The sequence below is a fragment of the Macrotis lagotis genome, chromosome 4 (genome assembly GCF_037893015.1).
Source record: "Macrotis lagotis isolate mMagLag1 chromosome 4, bilby.v1.9.chrom.fasta, whole genome shotgun sequence".
Taxonomy (NCBI): domain Eukaryota; kingdom Metazoa; phylum Chordata; class Mammalia; order Peramelemorphia; family Peramelidae; genus Macrotis; species Macrotis lagotis.
This window is the reverse complement of record NC_133661.1, coordinates 139,924,339-139,951,648: the sequence shown is the minus strand read 5'-3', so window position 1 is coordinate 139,951,648 and position 27,310 is coordinate 139,924,339. Positions and strand designations below refer to the sequence as shown.

At 38.6% G+C, this 27,310-nt stretch overlaps 1 protein-coding gene and 1 pseudogene across 1 annotated transcript in view; one reads left to right on the top strand and one right to left on the bottom strand.

The window, feature by feature from the left end:
* The window catches only part of SYNM (synemin), a 39,787-nt gene extending 23,909 nt beyond the window's left edge, over nt 1–15,878 (bottom strand). The window contains exons 1-2 of the mRNA XM_074234183.1: nt 15,003–15,878; nt 9,963–10,087 (exon numbers count right to left, since the gene is read on the bottom strand). Of these exons, the coding sequence (XP_074090284.1) occupies nt 9,963–10,087; nt 15,003–15,806 (929 nt within the window). The 5' untranslated portion in view covers nt 15,807–15,878. The remainder of the gene's footprint in view (nt 1–9,962; nt 10,088–15,002) is intronic.
* LOC141522730 (ADP-ribosylation factor-like protein 1 pseudogene) overlaps nt 15,843–27,310 on the top strand; it is a 32,634-nt pseudogene continuing 21,166 nt past the window's right edge.

Below are 27,310 nucleotides of genomic sequence, written 5' to 3'. Positions count from 1 at the left end.
TATTTCAAACTTATTTATATGTATGTAGTTTAATTCTGCAATAGAGTATGTATACAGTGCTTATTTCAATGTCTTCTACAGGATTGGCATTAAATGTTTCTTGATTTAACCTCACTTACTACTTAAAGTAGTTATTAACAGGTCATTAATATGTTCTTTATTCAGCTACGTTTATCTATAAAATGTGTTTTATGATCCCAGATAAATAAATGGCCTCATTTCTACAGTCAAGATTAAGAATACTTAGGGCCATCAAAAATCAAGTTCCAAATTGAGATAGAAATATTAAAAAAAATTCTATTACTCTCGTCTGGCTTTCAAACAAAAAAGATATGTCCTTAAAGTCATAAGTACATTCTGATGGCTTCAATGTTCTATTTAATAAACTATCAGTAATAATAATTTATGCATTCTATAAGTTGCGTGCAATTATTTTTAGTACTTAGTCCTCTAATGTCATATCCTACATTTCTTCCATTCTTCAAAATTCTCTCCATGGACACAGCATTCATTTAAAAATGGTTATCATTGTCAGTTACTTTATAGGGAGATATAATGGAAAAAAGTATTGATCTGGGAACCAAGAGACCTGGAAGTTATGCTCTAACCCTAATTGTATAGCCTTGGGGAAATCATTCAGTCTCTCTGGGCCTTGGTTTCTTCTCCTAGAAAATGAGGAGATTGAACTAGAATCTGAAGCTATTTCAAACTCTAATGTTCTATGAATCTGTGATATATTAGCATCTCTAGAAACTAAACAGGGTCCCTCTGATCATTTGAATATAGGTATACCTACATGGAAATGAGTGAATTTTCACCTGTGGGTGGTAATATTTCTGGCCTTTGCATTTTTCCTCATAAATCTTTTTTTTTTTGAGGGCATGTGTTTTTCTTCTGCTTATTGGATGACTTGACCCTTCTTTTTCTTTTTAGATTTTTCAAGGCAATGGGTTTAAGTGACTTGCCCAAGGCCACACAGCTAGGTAATTATTAAGTGTCTGAGGCTGGATTTGAACTCAGGTATTCCTGACTCCAAGGCCAGTGCTCTATCTGCTGTGCCACCTAGCCACCCCTTTCCTCATAAATATTACCTGTATTTATATCTTTTAATCTCATCTTCAAATGATATTAGATTTCTCCTAAAGATTTGCTTGGATTCTCTTGAGTAAGCTATATCACTTCCTTTGAACTTTAATTTCCTAATCTGAAAATAAAATTGGCCTTGATGATCTCTAAAGTCCTACTTTATGATTTACTATTCAAAATTAAATAGCTTCTACTCAATTAGCCATCTTGTATCATTACCTGTTAACTCATTCAATTGAATAAAGTAATAAAATTTTATACAAGCTTAAAGAACATATCTTAAGTTATTATATCTTATAATTTATGTTCAAAGTGAGAACGGGAAATGTTTCTGAGTCATTCTATATTTCACCAGAAAATGCTGTGTTGGAAAAAAACCAAATGCCAAAAGCCAACCAAAAACTCCAGACCATCATTTTGCTCAAATGATTGTTGTTGTTCTTCCTTCTTGAAGAGGACCAAGACATCTGGAAGGTGATGCTGTGATTAGCAAGAGAACTGAATTTAAGTGACAGGAGGCTGTGCAAAGTCACCAGCCTCACCTTTCTTTTTTTTTTTTTTTTTTTGCAAGGCAAACGGGGTTAAGTGGCTTGCCCAAGGCCACACAGCTAGGTAATTATTAAGTGTCTGAGACCGGATTTGAACCCAGGTACTCCTGACTCCAGGGCCGGTGCTTTATCCACTATGCCACCTAGCCACCCCTCAGCCTCACTTTCTCTGACCATCTGGGTTCAGTGGCAAGATACAGATTAGGACAACTGGAGATGACCCCAGATGCAGTGGGAGACCTTGGTCTTTTGAAATTAAGATCTTTCCCAGGTCTCAGTTTGTCTGAGGCAATACCTATTCATGACTAAGGCTACTAAAATAAGGCAAAGATGGTCTCTTTTACCTGGTCAAAAAAAATCAATTTTGGAGGGTAAGATTGTGGGTTTCTGACCAAAACAGAAACAATTACTATTTATACTCTCTAAGGCTTGGGCAACCTATTTTGTTGGCTAGTCAGTAAGAGCCAGAGTGATTTGGATTTAAGGGATGGTACTTTACAAAGAAATCTAGACTATAAATCCCAAGAGGAGATCATACCTAGACCAGTAAGAGGACTAAATGAAGTTATATTTAGCTCTTAATGGAAGCTAAGGAGGGGCCGATTTGGATTACTTACCAGGAAAGGGGTAAGTACCCAAGTGATAACTGGAATTTGGCAAGTCCTACTAAACCAAGAGATAAATGAATCACTAACAAACTCCAAAGGAAATGGGAGCAGATAAAAGTAAAAGATACATCTCAGGAGAACTAGACAAGATGAATAAACAAAGTTTCAGAAAAATATACAAATAACCTCAACAATATTTAGGAATATTTTAAAAACTCTTCTCCAGTTCAGCTCTTTGAAAGGATATACATGAAGTCTGGCCAGTATCATCTAATGCAACAAATGGGATGGACTTTAGAGCTTTTCCAGCCCAATCTCTCTCATTTTACAGATAAAAAAAACTGAGAAAGAATAATGGACTGGTCTAAGATAACACAAGTGCTAAGTAGAAGAATTGGGAATTGAACCCAGGCCCTCCAACTCCAATACAATGCCCTTTGCACTGTTCTATACTTGAGTTTGCTATAAGGCTGACTCCTAGATAAATAAAACCTTATTGTATATATCTTTATATATAATCCCTGAATAAAAAGACATACCCATATTCTGAATCAAATAATTCTGAATCATTTTCTGAATAGTATAATATAAACAATAGAAGTGAGTTTGAGGGGGCAGCTAAGTGGTGCAGTGGATAGATCACTAACTCTGGAATCAGGATGACCTGAGTTCAAATCTGATCTTGGACACATAGTAATTGCCCAGCTGTGTGATCTTGGGCAAGTCACTTTATCCCTCTGCCTTGCAAAAAACTAGAAGAAGAAGAAGAAGAAGAAGAAGAAGAAGAAGAAGAAGAAGAAGAAGAAGAAGAAGAAGAAGAAGAAGAAGAAGAAGAAAGTTTGAAATTAAAAACAAATTTATCCTCTGGAATTAGTAGGCTGATATTTAGAGAAACATGACTGTTCCTAACTATTAAAATGCCTGGAGATCCACAAATGAATGATTTTCTATCTTTTCTTTCTTCTTTACTCAACTGTTTCCCTAGAAAACATAGTAAGAATACTTCTAGCAGTAGTTGATTGAAGGGTTACCCCTTTGCCAAGTTCTGCTACAAGTTCCAGAATTTAGATTTAAGTCAAATTCTGAAATATATTACATGAATGAAAGACTTCTTAAAGATGTTTGCCACCCAAATTTTCAGCAGTATAAGTCCTTTCCACTAGGTGTTCTGAGTAAACTTGCCACAATGGGGAACATTTAAGACAAATTAGAATGAAATCATGAGAGAAAAAAATTGTAGTTTCATTATCAGTAACTGTCAAGAATTTTAAAGAGCTGGGCCCATGGGAATAGCAAAACTGTCAGAATTCACTGAGCACTGACTTCCATGGGAATCTTACATATATCAATCCTGCTCTTTGTAAAGCAGAGATGAAGAAAATGAGAAATGTCACATTTTAGACACCTTCTAGAAGGACTGTGAATCAAGATTTCTGAAGAACAAATGACACCTTGCAAACCAAAACACAAAAAACAAAAACCAACCCAAAAGTTAGAACTGCACTAATGGCACTTTGGCACAAACTTGAATATTATGCATTCTTATGAAGTTTTAGGAGATACACAGGAAAGAATGTTTTCTGTGACCCTGAAATATAATATTTAGAGGTAAGATTTTGAGATTTTTGAGATCCTGAGGTCCAAATTCTCCAGAAACGGAGAGAAGTGATTCACCCAAGGTCACAGTGTAATTTAATAGTGGAATAAGGACCAGCACCCACTTACTAGGCTGATATTTTCTGCTTCACCATTCAGTTTTCCAGAAAGGTGCACAAAATGGTGGTGAGGGGGTGGAAAGGGAGAAGGCTTGCTGAAATCAAGTAAACACAGGTGAAAACAGGGACTTATCAACACATAAATCACTTTAAATGCCTTTAGTCCTTTGCTTGAATATATCATCCATCACTATTTAATTTGTGTCCATTTGTCTGCATGTCATTACTCTGCTCTGTATCAGTGTTCTCTATCTTAAGCTGGAAGTACTGAACAGACAGTGTAGGCCAATACAAGTTCTAATGAGAGTGATGGTATATATAGATAAGTAGCTTATGTTTGTACTAGGCTCTTAGGTATGGACATTAGATCTCCCTTTTGAAAACCACAAAATGAAGAATATATAACCAGTTATATCAATCATTTATTTCTCTGAAAATGCTGATGGACTCCTAATTTATTTATGAGAGAGCAAAGTCAGAATGATAATTGAGTTCCGAAAGATCATCAATACTAAAAAGAAATTAACTCTGCATCCTGTGTCAGCTGCTTATTGTTTTAACAACAGTGGCAAATGATAAATGCCTTCAAAAATAGCCTGGTTGATGGCCTGCAGACTCTAGAGTTCTCTTAGACATTGTCTGTTTAGTCTCAGTATTCTCAGTTGAAAGAAATAAATAGTCCAAAGCCCCAGGCAACACATGATATGTAGCTCTCCTGCTTCCATCCCAGTGATCTACCATCAGTAAATGGTAAAATTCAAATTCTTTTGTGTGAAATGTATCAGTAAAATAACTGTCCTTATCTAATGAACAATATGTCAAATATGAAGTCTTCATCAAATATTAAAAGTGAAAATATATCTGACCTTTTGGAGCTTTATCAATTAATTTGTTAGCTCACTTTAAAATGAGCAATTTGGTTTGTGATGATTCAATTCCAAGGAATTTTCAAAGGTACAATGTATGTCCTGCTTGGGAACAAAGGAAAAAGAATAGCCTTGCATTTTTATTTTCTCTCATATATTATATTTCACCTCCACACTATTATCTGGGATGCTGCAAAGGGGCATAGGGTATTTTAAATCCCTTGTAGAGAGGGCTGGGACATTTTCCCCATTCTCTCTTTCTTATATTTGATTATGAGTTTAATAAAATAGGTTTGCTCTAAGTTGTGCATGGCAACGAATAGGAAAGATTGGAAAAGAGGGAGAGAAAAAGATGAAAAAAGTCAAAAGGGAGAGTGAAAACAAGAGGGGAAGAAGAAAACTTTGGAGGTTTTTGTCCTCACTTTGTACAGGGAAAGAACCCAGAAAGTTGGGAGAACATTGGAAACTCTCATTCTCTTGGTGTGATCAACTGGTGGGACAGGTAGCCATGTTAAGGACTTGGAAACACTCTAAGGAATGTTAGGGAGTTAGAAAGAGAAAACTTCAGACCTCCCACTGTAAATCAGCAGCAAAGAATTGACTGAGAGAATATAAGGGGAAGCAGAATCCTATTCTAGAGAAACCCTTAGATTTTGGACCTATAAATGATTTAGGAAATTTACATATAACTTTGGGACTAAGTGTTATTCATTCAAGGATTTTGGTTATGTTTTCCTTCCATTAATTAAAAATTTATTTTGTAATTTTGAAAACTTCATGTTAGCATGTGGGAATTTTGTCTTAGTATATTGTGTAGGAAATGGCATGGTACCACACATACACATCTTTCTAGGTCTCCTGGGTAAAAACTGCAGGTGAAGAGAATGAGAAAATTCTCTAAAGGGTATCTGCCAGAGTAACTAATAATAAAAAAGTTATGCACTAGTAACATTTTACTTTATAAGTCAACCATAGGGGTGGCTAGGTGGCACAGTGGAAAGAGCACCGACCCTGGAGTCAGGAGTACCTGAGTTCAAATCTGGTCTCAGACTCTTAATAATTACCTAACTGTGTGGCTTTGGGCAAGCCACTTAACCCCATTTGCCTTGCAAAAACCCTTGAGGTTCTAGAAGTCAACCATAGTAAAGCTATAAAGTAATAGACAATAAAGGGTAATATCTTTAACCTGAGTTGTCTTGAAGAATTTCTGTTTTGAATATTCTATGGCTTGTATGTGAATTACTGTGCTCCAGGAAACAATTCCCCATCCTGATTACTCTATATAAGGCTCATAAAGATGACCAATATTACAACCTAAGCTTTTCCATTTACTAAAAGAAAATAATTGATTAAAGCTTTAACATAGAAGCTTTTCTGAGAGAAGAAAATGGGAAAGAGACCAAAACTATAAACTTTCAACTCAGCTAAATAAAATTTTTAAAATTAATCTTGTTTTTTATAAACATCATAGCAAACAAACAGGTCTCAATAATGAAAATAATGAGGAAGATTATGGAGGGAAACATTGAATAGGATTTGGAGTCCAAAAACCTTGATTCCATTGCTGACTCTAACAGTAGATAGCTATATGAACATAAACTATTCATTTCATGCCTCTGGTCCATGGTCTTCTCATCTGGATGTAATGGAGGAATGTATCTTTGTCAGCTTCTCAGAAGCAGGGCTGTTTGAAGCAGCTCTTGGATATTTTGCATATCCCAGACCAAGAGAAGATGAGAGTAGAAACAAAAATGGAAAGGGAGTTGGCTTATCCCCTTCAAGTTCCCAAAGATTACATGGAAGGTAGTGAATCAAAGGTAGGATGTACTATTTAGTCACTGGGAGAGGGAAGAGATAACTAGGGTAGATCCACTTTAATTAAGCTAGCAGTGAGAAATGAAGCATTAATTGAGGATAGGAGAAGGCAGTTTTCATAGTATCTGAAGAATCCTTTTTTATGGAGTGTGGTTAAAACATTCAATTATACAATTATACATGTACAACCTATATCAGATTGCTCACTGCCATGGGAAGGGAGGAAGGGAGGGAGGAAGGAAGGGAGAGTGGTAGGAAAATGCGGAACTCAAAAGCTTGCAAAAGGTTAAATGTTGAAAACTATCTTTGCATGTAATTGGAAAAAACAAAATTATTTTTTCAGGTTTTTTTTTTCAAAAGGCAAATGGGGTTAAGTGGCTTGCCCAAGGCCACACAGCTAAGGTAATTATTAAGTGTCTGAGACCGAATTTGAACCCAGGTACTCCTGACTCCTGGGCCAGTGTTTTATCCACTGCACCACCTAGCCGCCCCAAAAACAAAATTTTTTTAAAAAGAGAGATATTCAGTTATTTAAAAAAAAAATCAAGTAGATTTTGGCTCCAGAGGCATGAAAGAGATTTAATAATACCAGCAAAAACTTTGACTAGGAGTTGAGAAGTGAACAAACAAACAGTGCCACATCTTTCTTTACTGGAGCCCATACTGGGTCAAAGGGACTATACAGGTCTATGGATTGAGGTATCCCTTTATTCCACCCACAGAAGGGGTAAAAGTAATTCTCCTGAATCTATGGAATTCCTATATCCTTTGCCATGTAAATAAGACCTATTCTATATGATGCCTTTCAATCTTGAGTTGCTTATAAGGACACTTAGGACCATCACTGAGGAAAGACAAATACTACCATTTTTATGTTTCATCTAGGTGGGGGAAAATGAACTTTTTATAAACATCATAGCATTTCTAAACATTTAGAGACCTCTAAAATATAACCGTGTCTTTTGTATTAGGAGGTAGCCTTTGTCATATCAGTCATATGTAAAATGGAAGTTTGTGGCTGGTCAGTCTCTAATGTTAAAGGAATACAAGATTCTCCGATTTTCCCCTATGAACCTTGAAAGCTCTATCAAAAACTCTTTCAACCCATCTGACAAACTTAACGCCAACTCTACTTATAGTCCTCATAATAGTCAGAAGAGAATACTAGTGTATTATATATTAGTGCAATATGTGATTTTTCAAATTCATTATTATTGTTGTTGTCATTGTTGATAATATTTTATTGTAAATAATTATAATATGTATGATGTTTTACAGCTTGCAAATTACTTTCGGATACATCTCATTTCATCCTTTATAACAAATCTGTCATGGAAGCAGTACAAGGATTTTCAAGATGAAGAAACTTAAGTTCATAGATACTGTGATTCATGCAAGATCACACAGATAGTAAGTAGATGGTGAAACTAGACTAGAAGTCAAGTCTTCTGACTCCTAATTAGGGGGAAGAATCTGATCTTTGATGCTGTCAGTCATGAGGACTTATGGAAAATCATGGCAAAATTTAGTCACCTGGGGAAGTTCATCAGTCTTGTATGTCAATTTCAGAGGACAGGCTTGCCCAGATTCTGTCTAATGGACAATGCTCTTTTTTTTTCTTTTTCTTTTTTCTTTTCAGAGTTTATTTAACGCAATGGGGTTAAATGACTTTCCCAAGGTCACACAGCTAGGCAATTATTAAGTGTCTGATGCAGATTTGAACTCAGATCCTCCTGACTTCAGGGCCAGTGCTCTATCCACTGCACCACCTAGCTTCCCCCAGACAATGCTCTTGCATATTCCCAGTTACCCAATGGAGTGATTCAAGGATGCATCCTTATCTCATGCTTTTTAGCATGATATTTTCAGCCATGCAGTTAAATCACCTTCAATCATGATGAACAGGACATCGAAGCTACAAGGCTACTAATGGTAAATTCTTCAACTTAAAAAGTCTACAAGCCAAGACTTAAGTGGAGGGAGTGTTGGTGCATGATTTTTTTTGTTTGTAGATGGTTGTGCACTCAATGCAGCCTCTGAAGCTGAAACACAACAAAGTATGAATCGATTCTGTGCTGCTTGTGCTAATTTTGGCCTAACAATGAACACCAAGAAAACACAGGTATGTTCTATCAGCTAGCACCACACTAATCATATGTGGAATCTTTGGTTACAGCAAATAGGCAAGTTCTGATTACTGTGGATAAGTTCACTTACTTTAACAGTAAACTTTTCTGAGATGTACACATTGATAATGAGACTGAAATACATTTTTGCTCAGTCTTTGGAAGGCTCCAAAGGAAAGTGTGGGGAGAAGAGGAATTAGACTATCAAACTGAAGGTCTACAGAGTTGTTGTGCTGATCTCATTGTTATGTATCTTTGAAATCTAGCCAGTATACCACTGCCATGCCAGGAAAATGAAACTCCAAGCAATTCAAGTTAGCATTCCTTTTGCTTAGAGAGTTGTCTAGAACACTGAGAAATTAAGCAGCTTCACAGGTTCACAAAGCCAGTATTGCCAGAGGCAAGATTTGAACCTAGGTTTTCTAAGCTTTATGGTCAACTCACTATCCAACATATCACGCCTCCTCCTTTCTTTCTCTCTGACTCCTGATCCATATACAAAATAAGAAATAGTTCTTCCCTTCTAACCATGCTCCACGTGAAGGCACTTGTCTTTATGACAGCCCACTGACTTAGATTTCAAGTAGAAAAGAATACCAAGATTCCACAATTTCCCATTATTTTTAGCTACTCTAAATTTAAGACATCTGCTTATGGGGCAGTTAGGTAGTGCAGTGGATAGAGCATCAGCCCTGGAGTCAGGAGGACCTGAGTTCAAATCCGAACTCAGAAAATTAATAACTACCTGTGTGACCTTGGGTAAATCACTCAACCCCATTTCCTTGCAAAAACAAACAAAAAACCTCTGCTTAGTACTCCAAAATAATTGCCTTGAGTATACTCTGAAGATAAGTTGTATGATGCCAACTTTTAGAGTTGAAACAAAGCAAAGGAATGAGTTCAATCTATCTAGAGTATTTGATCAATAAATATAAGAAATCTGTAATATGCATTACTGAAGGAGAAAAAAATAAAGCAAACCAGTTTTCCAATATGAACAATAGTGAATACATTGGAAAATTTTCTCGGCATTATTTCATTTTCACTATGCAGTTCTGGTCTTGAAATTCAAAGAGACACTTTTAACCCTTCAAAATGTGGCAATGATAATAATGAAGTTTTCTTAGGAAGAAAAATGTCTAGGTAGATTTCATATTTCTATTTTCAAAGAAGAAAATAAAACAGTATTTTTCCTTACCGGTAGGTTGCAACTTCAAGATTTAGACTTGTTTTCACTTGTAATAGTTCCTGGTAGTCCTTTAGTCGATCTGCAAGGGCCATAGTCAAATTCTGCTTTTCATCTTCCAGGAAGTCAATTACTCTCTAAATAAAAAGAAGGGTTTTTATGTTGGGAGAAAAATATTTTGTTGAATCAAAAACTCATGCTGACAGACTTTAGCCACTATATGAGATAATACCCAGTAGAGCTTATTAAAGATGCATCCCAACCTGACTTTAACTATGACATCCTATACACATTCAGATATTTTAATAAAGACTGAAATAATGAAACTGAAATAAAGTATATTGTAATGGCTTAAATGATTCATATTACTGAGTAAACAGCAGTTTTCTGCCAGCATTGTGAGGTCATCAATATCATTTTCTAGTACACTATAAAGAAGTAAGTTAATTAAATGGGTCAATCAAAATTCAGAGAATAGAGTTCAGATTAGAATTTAGAGATCAAAAGACTAATTTTTAAAAGTTTAAAAATTAAAAAAATATTTTCAAAAGTTTAAAAATTTTTTAACAAGTCTTCAAATCTAAATCAAGATTTTTTTATTCCTTAAATTAAAAAAACTGTGATATTCCTCAATTATAAATATATAAAAAATGTTGTCCTACAAATTCTATCATATTTTAAAGTCCTGTCCAGGTAATACATTTAGTAACTTATTAATTTTAAATTTTAAAGATTTAATTATACAAATTAATATCCTGAAAACTAAAAACTTATCTCTTGGATATGCCAAAAACTGTTATTCTTTAAGTCAACTGTAAACAGTACAATAGTTTCATTTCAGGCATTTTGTGATTTGTACTTTATATATATATATATATATATATATATATATATAGTTAATTTAAGATATATATATATCTTAAATTAACTTTCTATGGAGAGAAAAAGAATAAATTTTTGATATTCAATGCTTTCCTTTTCTTAAAAATTCTATTTATTTAAGGCAATGGGGTTAAGTGACTTGTCCAAGGTCACACAACTAGGCAACATATTTGAACTCAGGTCCTCCTGGCTCCAAGGCCCGTGTTCTATCCACTGCATCACCTAGCTGTCCCAACACTTCCCTTTTAAAAATAAAAGATATCATTGTTTCTTAATTCAAAATGACATAAGATTTCTCTTTTAATCATTTACATTTGTAGTTCTAAATCAGACTTTTAAAAAGTTAGAATTGTTTCCTTTTTTTTATGATGCTATAGTTACTAGTAAAAGGGACTTGCAGGTTCCTCAAAACAGAATGATAATTTACTATCACAAATCCAAGAATCAATCCCAATAAAGATCATCAGACAAATAATTTTTGTATCTCTTAAATCATATAATGGCATACTGTATAATTGATAGTTATATTATTTTAAACACTTAAAAAGAGACTATAAATTTATAGGCTCTATGGTCAGCTCACTATTCAACATATCATGCCTCCTTTCTCTCTCTCTCTCTCTCTCTCTCTCTCTCTCTCTCTCTCTCTCTCTCTCTCTCTCAATAGTTCTTCCCTTCTAACTATGTTCCATGTGAAGGCACTTGTTCACTAACAGCCCACAGTTTATAAATTTGATAAGTTTAACCTCATCTTATCTAATAAATCACTTTATTTTATAGATGAGAAAGCTGAGGCCCACCCAGAGATTAAATGACTTACCCAAAGTCATACAATCCAGAACTTGGATTTGAGCCCAGTTCCTATGTCTCTAAATATCTCTCTAAAAAAAGGGTCATTTTATTTTTAATTTGTGGGTGAAAATAAGCATTTCTATAACACAGTAAAATAAAAAAAGATAATTGTACATGAAACTACAAATCAATTATGCACAACTTGCTATTCAATTTAAGTATACAACAAAATTATCATGTAATTTTTTTTCCTTTTTTTTCTTCCCTCCCCCCACCATGGCTACCATTAGACACAAATAGGTATATATGTGCATATAGATGCAAACTTATTCTATACATCTATTTATTAATTCTTTTTCTAAATGCAGATAGCATCTTTCTTCATTTGTCCTTTATAGTTAATTTGGGTACTTGTAATAAACAAAATATAATATTATAATATAATAAATAAAATAACTTATTTGCTCAAAGTCTATTTTCTCTTTCTACTGCAACAATAACGTGCTATTCCCAAATGAAGGCAGGGTCATTAGTTAACAGGGCAAGTAAGAAGGTAGGAATCTCAGTTTCCTTATCTTTAAAATGAGGGCTTAACAAACTGAAAAAAGTTCCTTCAATGGGTCAAATTACATTTCTTGGAATAATAAGAGTAATAAAACAACATTCTCTGGGGATTTAACATACTCTCCTATCTCCACAATTTCCCTCCATTTTTTAAACAGAAATTTAAATTATTAAATTCATAAAATATTAAAGGTCAGGCCAGAAAAAAGAAAATATTGACTATATACTATAGGTATCATGTTGTGCTAAAACAAAAAGAATGAACTCCCTTTTAACAGTAATGTTTAATTTAGCACTCTGCTTTGATGACCATTGCATAAACACTAACAACACACAAATGCACATATCAAAATTCATTCAAGAAAATAGATCACCAAGATTTGCCAGACATACTTCATCACCCTTAATCAAAGAACTTATTCAATATAACTAAGGAGATCAATAGATTTTGGAACGATTTTCTATTTTATGTATAAAGGATTTTCTGCTTAACAGTGGGAACTAGAAAACCCAACTGGTCAGCATTCCTATTAATCAAGATTTTGCCGTATCAGCTTTATGACAAAAGCAATTTCATTAACTCAGAGGGTCTCAGACAAGGGATTAGTTTCAGAGGCAGCATCACAGCCTGATTCAGAATGGTTGTCTAACTCATTATATTGAAAGTTTAGGGTTGGGGTATCCAACTAGATTACAAACTGAGAGGAGGTACCCTGAATTAAACTTCTGTATGACCCAGAGAACACAACACACACAGCACTGAGCCCATAAAAGATGCTCAGTAAATATTTGCTAATTTGATGAACACTGGTCTGGAGGTTTTAGTTCTTTGCTAACTTTTAAGCAAAAGTCAACTTGACATAAAATTCTTTAAAAAAAGCTAAACCGATTTAAGAGAGATTAACCTTATTAATATAACAATAATTATGATAAATTGTTTATTATACCTAATTTGAAGAATTGTTGTATTTTTTATTGGCAAGAATTCTGTGCAATTAGTACAAGATATGTTGTTCTCCACAACCTAGAAATAGAGATGCAGAGACTCAGAGAAGTTAGCTGCTTTGTCCATAATTTTGAAGCTAGTTTCAGGATAATATTTCAGGAAAGGATCCCAGGTCTCCTACCTTCTCAAAATATCCAAAGTTTTATTTTTATCTTACCTAAAAAGGCTATAAAATTCTAACAGCACAAAGTTTGCTGCAAACTGTTTTTGTAAAGTATGCAATTATATAATTTTTAAATTATCACTTGAGAAAACCAACTGTCCAACCAATTAGGATTATTTTTTAATAAGATCTGGTGGAGCCTGAAGGAGGACTGTGCCAATCTACCATTTCAGGAGTCATTATTTACTTATTTTACTTGTTTTTCCTAGATATTAACTGTTTATATTCATCGAATGCAAGAGATAGGGTCCAATCTAATAGCATGTCAATTTCGTAATTATTTTTCATCATCCCTTAGAACTGAGGAAATAAAATCTGACTTAAATTTGTGACATTATCAAATACTGTATCTGATTATGTTATTTATCATGTTTCTGCCATTCCTGTCCTTTCCAAGGACAAAGAAAGGAGTTCCTCATTATATATCACCAAAGTGATGAACTAAATCTTTTTTTTTCCTTACAAATTAAGATAGTCGGCGGCTAGGTGACATAGTGGATAGAGCACCGGCTCTGCGGTCAGGAGTCCCTGAGTTCAAAATTCGGTCTCAGACACTTAATAGTTAGCTAGCTGTGTGGCCTTGGGCAAGCCACTTAAGCCCATTGCCTTGCAAAAACTTAAAAAAAAAAAAATTAAGATAGCCGCCCCTATCTGAAAGAGCCCTGGCTTCAAAACCGACCGTGACACAGCAGGGAGAGCCCCACCCCCACTTGCTGGTGGGAAATGCTTGGGACCGTTGCCCAGTGAAGTTTCTCATCCGCTCCTGCTTTCTCCAGCTCCATACACAGGCATGCGTGCGAGGGCGGATGAGAGAACGTCCCAGCCTTTGCCCCTAATTTGGTTTTCTCTGGGATCATCCCCCTGGTGATTAGGCACGTTTACCACTGAAAGAATCCAGGGGATCACAATGCATTTCCCTCTAGACCATAGCACCCTCCTCCCCCGAGTACTGAGACCCAGGGGAAGTTTCAATCCTCCGAACCGCTGCTGCACCGCCCCCGCCCCAGGGCGGCCGGTGCAGGGGAAGGCTTGGCTTTCCATCTTGCCATGGACCACGAAAAGTAGAGATGTGCCCCAAAACCTTCCAAGGAAACGGAATTCAAACAGTGTGGTGTCCGAATTCGAGTTGCCCCTGACATTTCCTAGCTGTGGGGTCACTTAACTTTCCTCTTGTGTAAAACGGACCCTCCCTACTATGTGTGTGTGTGTGTGTGTGTGTGTGTGTGTGTGTGTGAATGTGAGTGTGTGTGTGCATGTATCTGTGTGTGCGTGTGCGTGTGTTTGTGAATGTGAGTGTGCGTGTGTGTATCTGTGTGTGCGTGTGCGTGTGTGCGCGTGTGTGTATCTGTGTGCATGTGTATCTCTGAGTGTGTGTGCGTGTGCGTGTGCGCGCGTGTGTGTATCTGTGTGTGTGAATGTGAGTGTGTGTGTGCGTGTATCTGTGTGTGCGTGTGTGTGTGAATGTGAGTGTGTGCGCGTGTATCTGTGTGTGCGTGTGCGTGTGTGCGCGTGTGTGTATCTGTGTGTGTGCATGTGTATCTCTGAGTGTGTGTGCGTGTGCGTGTGTGCGCGCGTGTGTATCTGTGTGTGCGTGTGCGTGTGTGCGTGTGTATCTGTGTGTGCGTGTGCGTGTGTGTCCGCCCACCTGGCTCTCCTCCATCTCCAGGTGGTGGGCCTCGCTCCGGCTCAGGAGCTCTTCCTCCAGCCGCTGGCGCAGCTGGTCCAGCTCTTGGGCCTGGCGGAGCAGCGCGTCGCCCTGAAGCCGGCAGAGCCGCTGCTCCTCCTCGGCCCGCTGCCGGGCCTCCTGCCCCCGCCTCAGCGCCTCCTCCAGGCCCCGCAGCTCGCCGCGGTACAGCTGCAGCGCTCGCTCCTGGGACTCGGACAGCAGGAGGGCGCAGGCGTCGCGCGCCTCCCGCAGACTGGCCTCCTGCTCCCGGGCCGGCCGCGCGCGGAACCTCAGCGAGAAGGCGGCCGCCCGCTCCCGCAGCTCCCGCAGCTCCCGCGCCTGGCCGTCCCGCAGGCGCCGGCGCTCGTCCCGCAGGCGGCCCAGCAGCTCTTCCAGGGCCTCCCGGGCGCCCAGGGCCTCCTGCAGCTGCCGCCGCTGCGCGTCCAGCTCGGCGTCCAGCCGGCCCCGCGCCGCGCGCACCTCGGCGCCCAGCTCCCGCAGCTCCCGCAGCTCGCGCCGCAGGCCGTCCCGCTCCCCCTCGGCCAGGGCCTGGTCCCGGCTGAGCTCCTCCAGCTGCCGCCTCAGGCCGTCCGCCTCCTCCTGCCGGAGCAGCCACCCGTCCTCCTCCTCCGCCTCCAGCGCTCGCCGGCTCCGCAGCTCGCCCAGCAGCTGCCGGTTCTCCAGCTCCAGCTCCCGCGCCCGGCACACATACTCGTGCAGCCAGGCGTTGAGCTCCTGAAGCTGGGCTTTCTCGTCCCGCGCCAGCAGGCTCCGGGGCATCATCGCGGCGGGGCTCGGGCTGGGCGGTGGGATCTCGGGATGAGAGCGGAGCCCTCCTGTCCAAGGCTTGACCCTTCCCCCCACTTCTCCCGGGCGGCGGCGGAGGCGGCTGACTGCCCGGCGGCTCCGGAGTCCTGCCGACTGTGGCACTGCGGCTGGGAAAGCGAAGTGACCTCAGAGAGGGCTGGGTGGGGTTCGGCCGGGGCGGCCTCCTTGGCCCGGGTCTCCGTCCAATAGCAGTCCCGGACCACTACAGCCGAACAGCGCCCTCTGCGGGAATGACCCACCGCCCAAGCTGGGAACCCCGACTCTGGTTCTAACATCTGTAAGTGGAACGGGTTTCAACTCAGAACAAAACCCTATTAAATAGGAGACATCAAGTTGGCGACGCAGAGAAACGCGCCAAGAACATCCATCCTATCTGCCTCAATGAATTGTTCTCTAAGGTTGGCCCAGTAGGGCAGCTGGGTGGTGCAGTGGATAGAGCACTGGCCTTGAAGTCAGGAGGACGGGAGTTTGAATCCAGCCTTAGACACTCGCCACTCATTCGTTGCATGAAATTGGGCGAGTCACTTAACCCTGATTGCCTGGCTTCCAGGATCGTCCTGATTCATGTCTGTCCATTGGATCCAGTGGCCCCTGGAGAAGAAAGTGAGGCTGGTGACTTAACACAGCACCTCCTCACACAAATCCAATCCACTTGTTGTCATGGCATCACCTCCCTGATGCCATGGTCGTCTTCAAGAATGAAGGACAAAGAAACAACAAGGTTGACCCAGGACATTGGACTCGAGTCTAGTTCTGAGCTTCAGAATAAGGAACACCAGGTAGCATATAGCACATCCAAGATGGAAACACAGATCTTTAGATACCAATGTAGTGCTCTTACACCTAGGCCAGCTCAAGTAGTGTAGAATAGTGAAAAGTGGAAATAGTGAGAGTCTTCTTTTCCTCTCTTCTTTAACTGTCTAGCTTCTGACCTCATTATTCAAGCAAAGTGCCGCTCTCCATCTGAAGTTACTAATGATTTCTTAACTGTCAAATCTAATGACTTCTTCTCAATCGGTATTCTTCTTGACCTCTCTGCAGCCGCTGACGTTGTTTGGCATTCCCTTCTTGATATTTTCTTCCTTCTAAATTTTCATGTCTCTACTCTCCTAGTTTTCTCTCTCTCCCCCGGCTCCTTTATTGGATCTTCATTCCTATTAGATTTTCTAAAAATGAAGGTTTCCCAAGACTCTATCCTGGACCTTCTTCTCCCTTTTATACTATATTGCATCTTGTCCTAATTTTGGTCCAACAATTAACAATAAGAAAACACAGGTGCTCCATCAGTCAACACCTCATCATCCATATACGGTTACAGAAAATGGAGAAGTTCTGAGTATTGTGGACAAGATCCTGACGACTCTGAGACTACAGCTGGGAAAGACCAGCTGGGGGTGGACAAGTTCACTTACCTTGGCAGTATCCTTTCCAGAGGGGTACTCATTGACAAATAAAGTTGGCACACACATTGCCAGAGCTAGTTGAATATTTGGGAGGCTCTGAAAGAAAATGTGGGAGAGAAAAGACTAACCCCCAAATTGAAGATCTACAGAACCATTGTGCTGCCTTCATTGCTACATATGCCTGTAAAACCTGAACAGTCTATCAGCACCCTGTCAGGAAACTGAATCGTTTCCATTTAAATTATCTTAGGAAGATTCTGAAGATCACCTGGTAGAAGATACCAGACACTGCAGTCCTTTCCCAAGTTATATTGCCTAGCATTCTTCTTCTGATCTCCAGTCTTACCTCTCTAACCTCTTTACAACATTCTCCAATTGCATATCTTAAAAAATCTTCAATTCAGCTTGTCTAAAACTGAACTTACTATCTTCCCCTCAAATCTGACCCTCTTCCTAAATTCCCCATTACTGTATAGTGTATCACTAACCTCCAAGTCAACCAGGTTTGCAACCTAGGTATGATCCCCGATTCTTCACTCTCTTATTCCCTGCCCCCATTTACAATCAGTGGTCTAGTCCTGTTGTTCCTACCCTTATAATGTTTCTCATATATGCCCCCTACTCTCCTTCAATAGTTCCACCACCCTGGTACAGATCCTCATTACCACATGCCTAGATTATTACCAGTCAGCTGGTTGTATATATCTGCCTCAAACTTCTTTCCACTCCAATCTATTCTCTACTCAAATCCATCTTCTTAAACAGAATCTTTTTTTTAAGGTTTTTGCAAAGCAAATGGAGTTAAGTGGCTTGCCCAAGGCCACACAGCTAGGTAATTATTAAGTGTCTGAGACCAGATTTCAACCCAAGTACTCCTGACTCCAAGGCTGGTACTTTATCCACTACACTACCTAGTTGCCCCTTTAAACACAATCTTAATCAATAAGCTCCAGAGGCTCCCTATCACCACCAGGATAAAATATAAAATTCTCTTTGGGACTTTCAGAGCATTTTATAACCTGCCACTTTCTACCTTGATATTTTTCTTCTTTTTGGGGGGGGGGGAGGAGATCAATGGGATTAAGATTTGTCTAAAGGTCACACAGTAAGTATCAAGGATCTAAGAACAGATTTGAATTCAGGTCCTCATGACTCCACAGCCAGTGCTCTATCCATTGAGCCACCCAGCTACCCCCATTCTTCTCACACCTTACATCTCCTCCAGGTACTCTGTAATCCAGTGATGCTTCTCTCTTCTCTGCTCCTCAAATAATACACTCTATTGCCAAATTCTTGGCATTTTCGCTGGTTGTTAGATTGCTTAGATTCTCCCTCATTTCCATCACCTTTGGCTTTCTTTAAGTCTCAGTTAGTCTTACCTTCTGTAAGAATCATTTCCAGTTCACCTTAATCTTAGTTCCTTCTCTTTGAGACTACCCCCAAATTAATCTGTGTGTGTGTGTGTGTGTGTATATATATATATATATATAATATATATATATATATATATATATATATATGGAGAGAGAGAGAGAGAGAGAGAGTTGTTTATATATTGTCTCTAATATTAGATTGTAAGCTCCTTTAAAGCAAAGATTGGTTTCTCCCCTTTTATTGTATCCCTAATTTTTAGTATGGTACTTGGCACATACATAATAGATACTAGTTGATAATACGTTAATAAATACTAGTTGATTGACTCTTAGCCAGGAAGATCTGAGTTCAAATTTCTCCTGACATATTCTGGATATGTAACCTTAGACTAATCTTTTGATCTCTCAATGTTCTAATTGTTTCTTTAAGATTATAAATTACAATGAATGTAATGCAATACTATCATGCTGTAAGAAATTGTGAAGCTAATGGTTTTCAGAGAAGTATGGAAAATTTTGAATGAATTGATTCAAATTGAATGGAGCCAGAACAATTTTACAGTAACATAATGGGGATTGAAGCATAGTTTCTTTTTCTTCCTTCCTTTCTTTTTCCTTCCTTTTTTCCTTCCTTCTTTACTCCTTCCTTCATTTCTTCTTTCTTTTCCCTTCATTCCTTCTTTTTTCTTTTTCCTTCCTTCCCTCCAATGTCCTTCCCTTCCTTTCTTTTTCCTTTCTGTAGTTTCTTTTCCTTCTTTCCTCCCTTCTTTCTTTATTTCTTTTTTTTAGTGGGTTTTTTTTTTCAAGGCAATGAGGTTAAGTGGCTTGCCCAAGGCCACACAGCTAGGCAATTATTAAATGTATGAAGCCAGATTTGAACTCAGGTACTCCTGACTCCAGGGCTGGTGCTCTATCCACTGAGCCACCTAGCTTCCCCCAGCTTGCTTTATTTCTTTTCCTCCCTCCCTCCCTTCCTTCCTTCTAATCTTCCTTCTTTCCTTTCTCTTTCTTTCCTTCCTTCCTTTTTTCTTTCTTTTATTTTTCTCAGAGATAGTTAAAATAGTAATTTATTTAGCATGACTATACATATTTAAATTTGGATTTCTTTTTCTTGTCTTCTTGCATTCTCAATGGCTGGAGTTGTTAAGTGATGAAGAGAATTTGAAACTAAAATTAAAATAAAATTGAATTAAAAAAAGACTAAAAGTGTCAGAGAAAGTATTGATCTAAATTAGTAGAGGCAGTGTCTTTATCTAGGAATTCCCTTTACAAATGGAATAAAAAGTCCAGGCTTTGTCCTTATCCCTACCATCTTACCATCAGTAGAACTAGAGACTCCTTTCACTTATTCTACTTGATGTGAACAAATCCTTCTTAACAAGCACACCTGACAAAAGTAGGAATAATTCTAAAATATACTATTAAAGCTGCAACTTTCACTGAATCTGTAATACAGATTCATTATAGATTTTCATGGTACAAACATCGGGGCTCTTCTAACAATATGGTTATAGTATATAAAACTTGCTTTGCCATTTCCCTTCCTAAATGAGAAAAGTTCCAGCAAAGCATATTGAGGATATTAGATAATACCTCCTAAGGAGTAGCCCTACTACTTCTCTCTCTTACAAAGTTCCACATGAATCCTTTCCCTTATTCCCCTCAGTGTTTCAAAGTTTCAGTTTACCTAAATTTAAATTATCTAAATTGTACAGATTGTCTTTTCTATTGCAGGAAACCTACATTTGGATGGACATAACATAGCAAATTACAAATACAAGTGATCAATATTCCCCCATACACACACCCTTGTCTCTGCAACTGCTGAGTTTCCTTTTTCATTGTTCTAGAAGTTTATCCTAGTCTAAGTTTCTTGGGTCTTCCAAAACTGGAAGAAGGCATCTGACATAAATTTAACCATTTCCCACAACTTCAGTCTCCCAGAGGCAGCCCCAGAGCCATGGCTCCCTGCAGCTGGGTCAGTTTCCTGACCTACACCCTGGAGAGCACCAAGCACAACCTGGAAGATCAGCTGGGGGGTGGGGGGAACCTCTGCCAGAGTGAGGGCATGAAGCCCAGCCCTCAGAGCACTCAGTGAGCAGCAGTGGCTATGACATCCCACATCCAGGAAACAGAAGCAGGAAGAGCCAGTAAGCAGGAGCTCCCAGGCAACTGAGCCTTGAGTGCTCAACCTAGGTAGGGGAGTGGAGAGAGATTTCCGAGGTCTGTCCTCTTTACCTGGAACAGGACTCTGAGGCTCTGACCACATACAGATCCTGATCACAGTCTAGGACCCCCATAAACCAGCAGGCCCCCCCCACCTCAGCCCCATGGCAGAGGGGTGCATTTGTGGTCAATCACAAACCAGGAGGGAAGACAGAGCCTCACATGCTGAGATCCTTGTGGGGGGTGTCCCAATAATGCTCAAAAACTCAGGAAGCACCCCCAAACCAGGCACAGGTTGGGGAAATGAGTAAATAGAGAAAAAAGAGGAACACATTGAGAAATACATTGTCTATGATCCCAAGAAAGATCAAAATACTCAATCTGAAGATGAGGAAGTACAAGCTCCTGCATCTAAAGACTCCAAGAAAAATGGAAATTGGGTTCAGGCTATGACAGAGCTCAAAAAATATTTTGAAAATCAAGTGACGGAGAAAGAAAAAAAATTGGGAAAAGAAATGAGAGAGATGTAGGAAAAACATGAAAAAGAAGTCAGCAGCTTAATCTAGGAAATCCAAAAGAATGCTGGAGAAAATAACATATTAAAATCCAGCATAGGTCAAATGGATAAAACACTTCAAAAAAGTTACTGAGGAGAGGAATGCTTCACAAAGAAGAATTGGCCAGATGGAAAAAGAGATAAGCAAGCTCTCTGAGGAAAACAAATCCTTCAGATCTAGAACAGAGTTGAAGGAAGCTGCTGACTTTATGAGAAGTCAAGACACAATACTTCAAAAATAAAAGAATGAAAAATTAGAAGAAAATATGAAACATCTCATTGACAAAACAACTGATCTGTAAAACAGACTCAGAAAAAGATAATTTAAAAATTATTGGGATACCTGAAAGTCATGATCAGGAAAAGAGCCTTGACTTCATTTTTAAAGAATTCCTACAGAAAGATTGCCTAGATAACCTAGAAACAGAGGGCAAAATAGAAATTGAGAGAATTCACTGATCTCCCCCAGAACAAGATGCAAAAAATCTCCCCCAGGAATATTATACTCAAGTTCCAGAACTCCCAAGTCAAAGAGAAAATATTACAAGCAGCCAGAAGGACACAATTCAAATACCGTGGAGCTGCAGTCAGGATCACACAGGACTTAGCAGCAACTACATTAAAGGCTCGTAGGGCTTGGAATATAATATTCTGGAAGGCAAAAGAGCTCAGAATGCAACCAAGAATCAACTACCCAGCAAAACTGAATGTCCTCTTCCAGGGAAAAAGATGGACTTTCAATGTACCAGGGGAATTTCAAATGTTCCTGAAATGGCCAGAGCTGAACAGAAGGTCTGATCTTCAAATACGGGACTCAGATTAAGCATAGAGAATGGAGGATAAGGGCAAAATATGAGGGACTTAATGGTGATGAACTGCATTTATTCCTGCATAGAAAAATCATACTGATAATACTCATAAGAAACTTCTCATTTAATAGAGCAGGTAGAAGGAGCTTTATAGATGAAGCACAGGAGAGAGCTGAATTTGAAGATATAATATATTGTTAAAAATGGAGTCAATGGCTAAAAGGGGAATGTAATGGGAGTAAGAAAAAGGAAAGGTGGAATAGGCTAAGATATTTCATATAATAGGTTTTTTATTACAATGAGCTATTGCAATGATATGGAAGGGGGGGAAGGCAAGGGGGAATGAGGGAACCTTCGCTCTTATCAGAGGTGGCTCAGAGAGGAAACAGCATATATGCTCAATGGGGTATAGACATCTAGAGTAAGAAGAAGAGAAGGAGGACAGGGGAAAGGGGGAGATGTGAGTGATGGAGGAGAGAATGGACAGTGGGGGAGAGTGGTCAGATATAACACATTTTCTTTTTTACTTCTTGCAAGTGGCTGGGATTGGATGGCCTGTCCAGGACCACAGGGCTAGGTGGTTGCTGGGCCTTAGGGGTGGTATTTGGGCTTTGGGCCTCTTGGCCCCAGGGCTGGTGATCAGTCTGCTGTACTACTCAGTTACCCTATGGTACATTTAAGAAGAGGGACAGAGTGAAAGGAGAGAGAGAAAATATAGAATATGGGAGTGGGGAAATACAAATGGAGGGAGTTGCAATCAGCAATGGCAATGGTGGAAAAATATGGAAGTGGTTTTTGTGATGGATTTATCCTAAGGAATATGATCCAACCACAACAGAGCTGGTGGTATGGGGGACACAGACTGAAGCACTTTATTATTATTATTGTTATTTTTGGGGAGGGGTTGCAGGCCAGATGGGGTTGGGTGGCTTGCCCAGGGCAGCACAGCAGGGTGATTGTTGGGTGTCTGAGGTCAGATTTGAACCCAGGTGCTTCTGGTTCCAGGGCCAGTGCTTTGTCCACTGCATCACCTGGCTGCACCTATTATCATCATCATCATCATCATCTTCATCATCATCATCACTTTATTTTGTTGTGTTTTGGGGTTTTGCAGGGCAATGGGGCTTGGGGTGGTTCTCTCAGAGTCGCACAGCTGGGTGATTGTTGGGTGTTTAGGGATGGATTTGGGCTCGGGTGCTCCCGAATCCAGGGCCAGTGCTCCATCCACTGTGCCACCTAGCTACCCCTATTATTATCATTATCATTATCATTACCATTATTATTATTATCATTTTATTTTTATTTTTTCTCTTTCTTTCACTTTATTGCTCATGAGAGTATATATTTTTGGGGGAGGGGGTATTGTGTTCATTCTTAAACAAGAATATTTTAGTAATGTATAAAAAACATCATTTGTACAAGAATAAAATAAGTACAATTAAAAAATAAAAAAATATATTTGTCAATGGGGTCCTACAGTCCCTGACATGCCCAGGACTATAGAGAGGACCAGATTATATTATCAGGGACATAAACTGTTGCTGACCTTGGAGCCAGAGTTCATAATCATGCTCTCCTCTGATATCCTCTGCTTGTAAGACTTTAGGAATTTTTCCTTCTTTTAAAAAAAAATACAAAAAGGGGCAGCTAGGTGGTGCAGCGGATAGAGCGCCAGCCCTGGAGTCAGGAGTATCTAAATTCAAATCCAGCCTCAGACACTTAATAATTACCTAGCTGTGTGGCCTTGGGCAAGCCACTTAACCCCATTGCCTTGCAAAAATCTAAAAAAAAAAATTACAAAAAGAATTGAAGATAGTAAGATTTGGTCCAAATTTAAAGACTATAATTCTTTCTCTGGATATGGTTGGCATTTTCTTCAAAATCTTTTGCAATTGTCTGTGATAATTATGCTGATGAAATGTGCTCTTCTGGTTCTACTCACTTTACTCTGTAGCACTTCATATAAGTCTTTCAAGGCTATTCTGAAGTCCCCTCCCTCATGATTTCTTATGGAACAAGTGTTCCATCAAGTTCATACGCCACAGTTTGCTAACTATTCCACCAATGATGGGCATCCCCTCAATTTCCAATTCTTTGTCACTCTAAAAAAAAGCTACTATAAATATTTTTGCACATGTGGGTTTTTTACCCTTTTTGTGATCTCTTTGGATACAGACCTAGTAATGGTATTACTGGATCAAAGTTCATCACAGTTTTATTGCTCTTTGGGTATAATTCCAAATTGCTCTCCAGAAAGGTTGGATCAGTGCACAACTATACCAACAATGCAGTAGTATTTCAATTTTCCTACATCCCTTCCAACATTGGTCATTTTTCTTTTTGGTGATATTGGCCAATCTGATAGGTATGAGGTGGTTCCTAAAAGTTGTTTTAATTTGCATTTCTCAATCAATAATAGTTCAGAAATTTTTTCATATGACTATAGATAGTTTTAATTTCTTCATATGAGAATAGTCTTCATATCTTTGACCATTTATCAATTGGTGAATAACTTGTATTCTTGGAAATTTGAGTCAGTTTTCAATAAGTTTTAGAAATATTTGTCAGAAACAATTGTAAAAATTATTTTCCAACTTGTTGCCTTCCTTTCAATCTTGGTTGCATTGGTTTTATTTGAACAAAAAATTTTCAATTTAATATAATCAAAATTATCCATTTTGCATTTTATAATGTTCTCCAACTCTTCTTTACTACCCTTTCCATAGATCTGACAGGTAAACTATTCCTTTTTCTTATAATTGGCTTATGATATCACCTTTTATGTCTAAATCTTGTATCCATTTGGACTTTATCTTAGTATAGGTGTAAGATACTGCTCTTGCCTAGACTCTGCCATACTATCTTCCCTTTTCCCAGCAGCTTTTATCAGAGTGAGCTCTTTTCCCAGAAGCTGGAATTTGGGGATTTATCAAACAGCAGATTACTACAGTCATCTACCACCGTCTCTTTTGCACCTAATCTAGTCCACTGATCCACCACTCTATTTCTTAGCCAATACCAAATGGTTTTTTTTATGACTGATGTTTTGTAATATAATTTTATATCTGGTGTTGTTAGGTCACTTTCCTTTGCATTTTTTCATTGATAATTCTTAATATTTTGTTCCTCCATATGAATTTAGTTGTTATTGACTTCAGGTAGTTTTCAGGTAGTTTGATACCTGCATTTTCCCAGGAACATCTATAGCACAAAATAAGACTCTGATAACATGAGACCCCAGAGCACCTGCCTTGAAAAATTCTCACCTACCTCTCTTTGCCTCCTTTCAGCAAAGCAGATTTTACAGCTTCTGCATGAGATATTTTATAAGATCATAAGACTAGAGAAAACTGAATCTTAAAGGTCATTTGATGTACAACTAGATGGCAAAGTGAATAAAGTACTGTACCTGGAGTCAGGAAAACATGAGTTCAAATCTGGTCTTAGATACTTAGTAACAGTATGATCCTGACCAAGTCACTAAATCTCTGCCTACCCTAGTTTCCTCATCTAATAGCATCCACCTCACAATGTTATTGAAAAGATAAAGTGAGATAAATTTCATGAAAAGCTCTGCAAACCTTAAAACTCTATATAAATGTTATCATCAATAAAATTATTATGATTTTTGACTATAGCTTTACAGTTATACACACCTTAGAATATATCTAGTCTACCCTTCTCATTTTATAAATAAGAAAACTGAGGCCCAGTGAGATCAAGCAAGTTGCTCAAGGTGGTATAGGCAGTAAGAAACAGATATTTATATAAATACCAGCCCAGAGTTCCAGCTTTACCAGATTTTATAAACTTCCTAGATGCAATTCCAGAGTGGGAAATAGTCTAGTGTCTGTTATATTTATTAGTAACAGCTGCTGCCAGCTTGGTCTCAGAGTACTACTTTCCTGCCTCTCCATTTTATGGTAACTGATATCTGCACCCTGTTGAACTCCTTTCTTATCTAGGAACCCTTGGAATATAGAATAAAATAGTCATGTCACTTTGTTACATCCCAATATGTTGGTCCAAAGAAACTTTTAGAAACATAGTGATACTTAAGAAGCACAATACTTGGTCCAAAGAAACTTTTAGAAACATAGTGATACTTAAAAAACACAATACTTAAGATGTTTATTTTAATTTCTAAAGATATTTCTATAAAAGACAAATAGCCCCAATCTAGAGAGAGGAGATCATTTTCCTAGTTAGGCCATCTGAAAACCTTCTTACATAGGAGGCTAAGTATCCAGACTACTAGTTATTGTGGAGGGGCGTTATATACTGGGATGGTATTCTGTAAAAACAGAGTGTTCTTTTGACAGTCATTTCTTTCCTCCCACCACACCATTTTATCCTATCTGTACCTCCATATAGCTATTTTTTGGGGAAATTCCTCTATTTTTTTAATTTGGTCTCATTTTCAGCATTTTGATCAACTAGAGAGATAATGTAGTGTAGTATTATCTACAATTCCAGTGACCGTTATCTACCTTCCCTCTTCTTATCTGCTGTCTTTACTATCTTTTCCTTTCTTTTCCCCTTTGCCTACTTCTATATTTTCCTCTTTCTAAGGTAACTCAATCCCTGACTACCCAGAGCAATTTTCTATTTCTACTCTTATCACCTTCATAGGATGAAGATGTCTTCATCCCTGATGTCTTGAAGCACGTGAATTCTGGGCAGAGAGAGCCATCTTTTTTCTTTATTAGAGACAAATATTGTAAAAATATTATAACCCTTTCCTTTTAATACTTACTGTATTAATATTGTACTTACAGGCAAAATATCAAGTGCTGAGGAATGTATCTAACAAGGCCCCTTACTCAATTAACAAATCCAATACCAAAAGGCACTCTGTTGAAACAGTTAATCTTTTTTTTTAGTTTCTGCAATAAAGTAAAAGAAAGAGGAAAAAATAAAAATAAAATGATAATAATAATAATGGTAATGGTAATGATAATGATAATAATAATAATAGTAGGGGTAGCTAGGTGGCACAGTGGATGGAGCACTGGCCCTGGATTCGGGAGCACTCAAGCCCAAATCCAGCCCTAAACACCCAACAATCACCCAGCTGTGCGACTCTGAGAGAGCCACCCCAAGCCCCATTGCCCTGCAAAACCCCAAAACACAACAAAATAAAGTGATGATG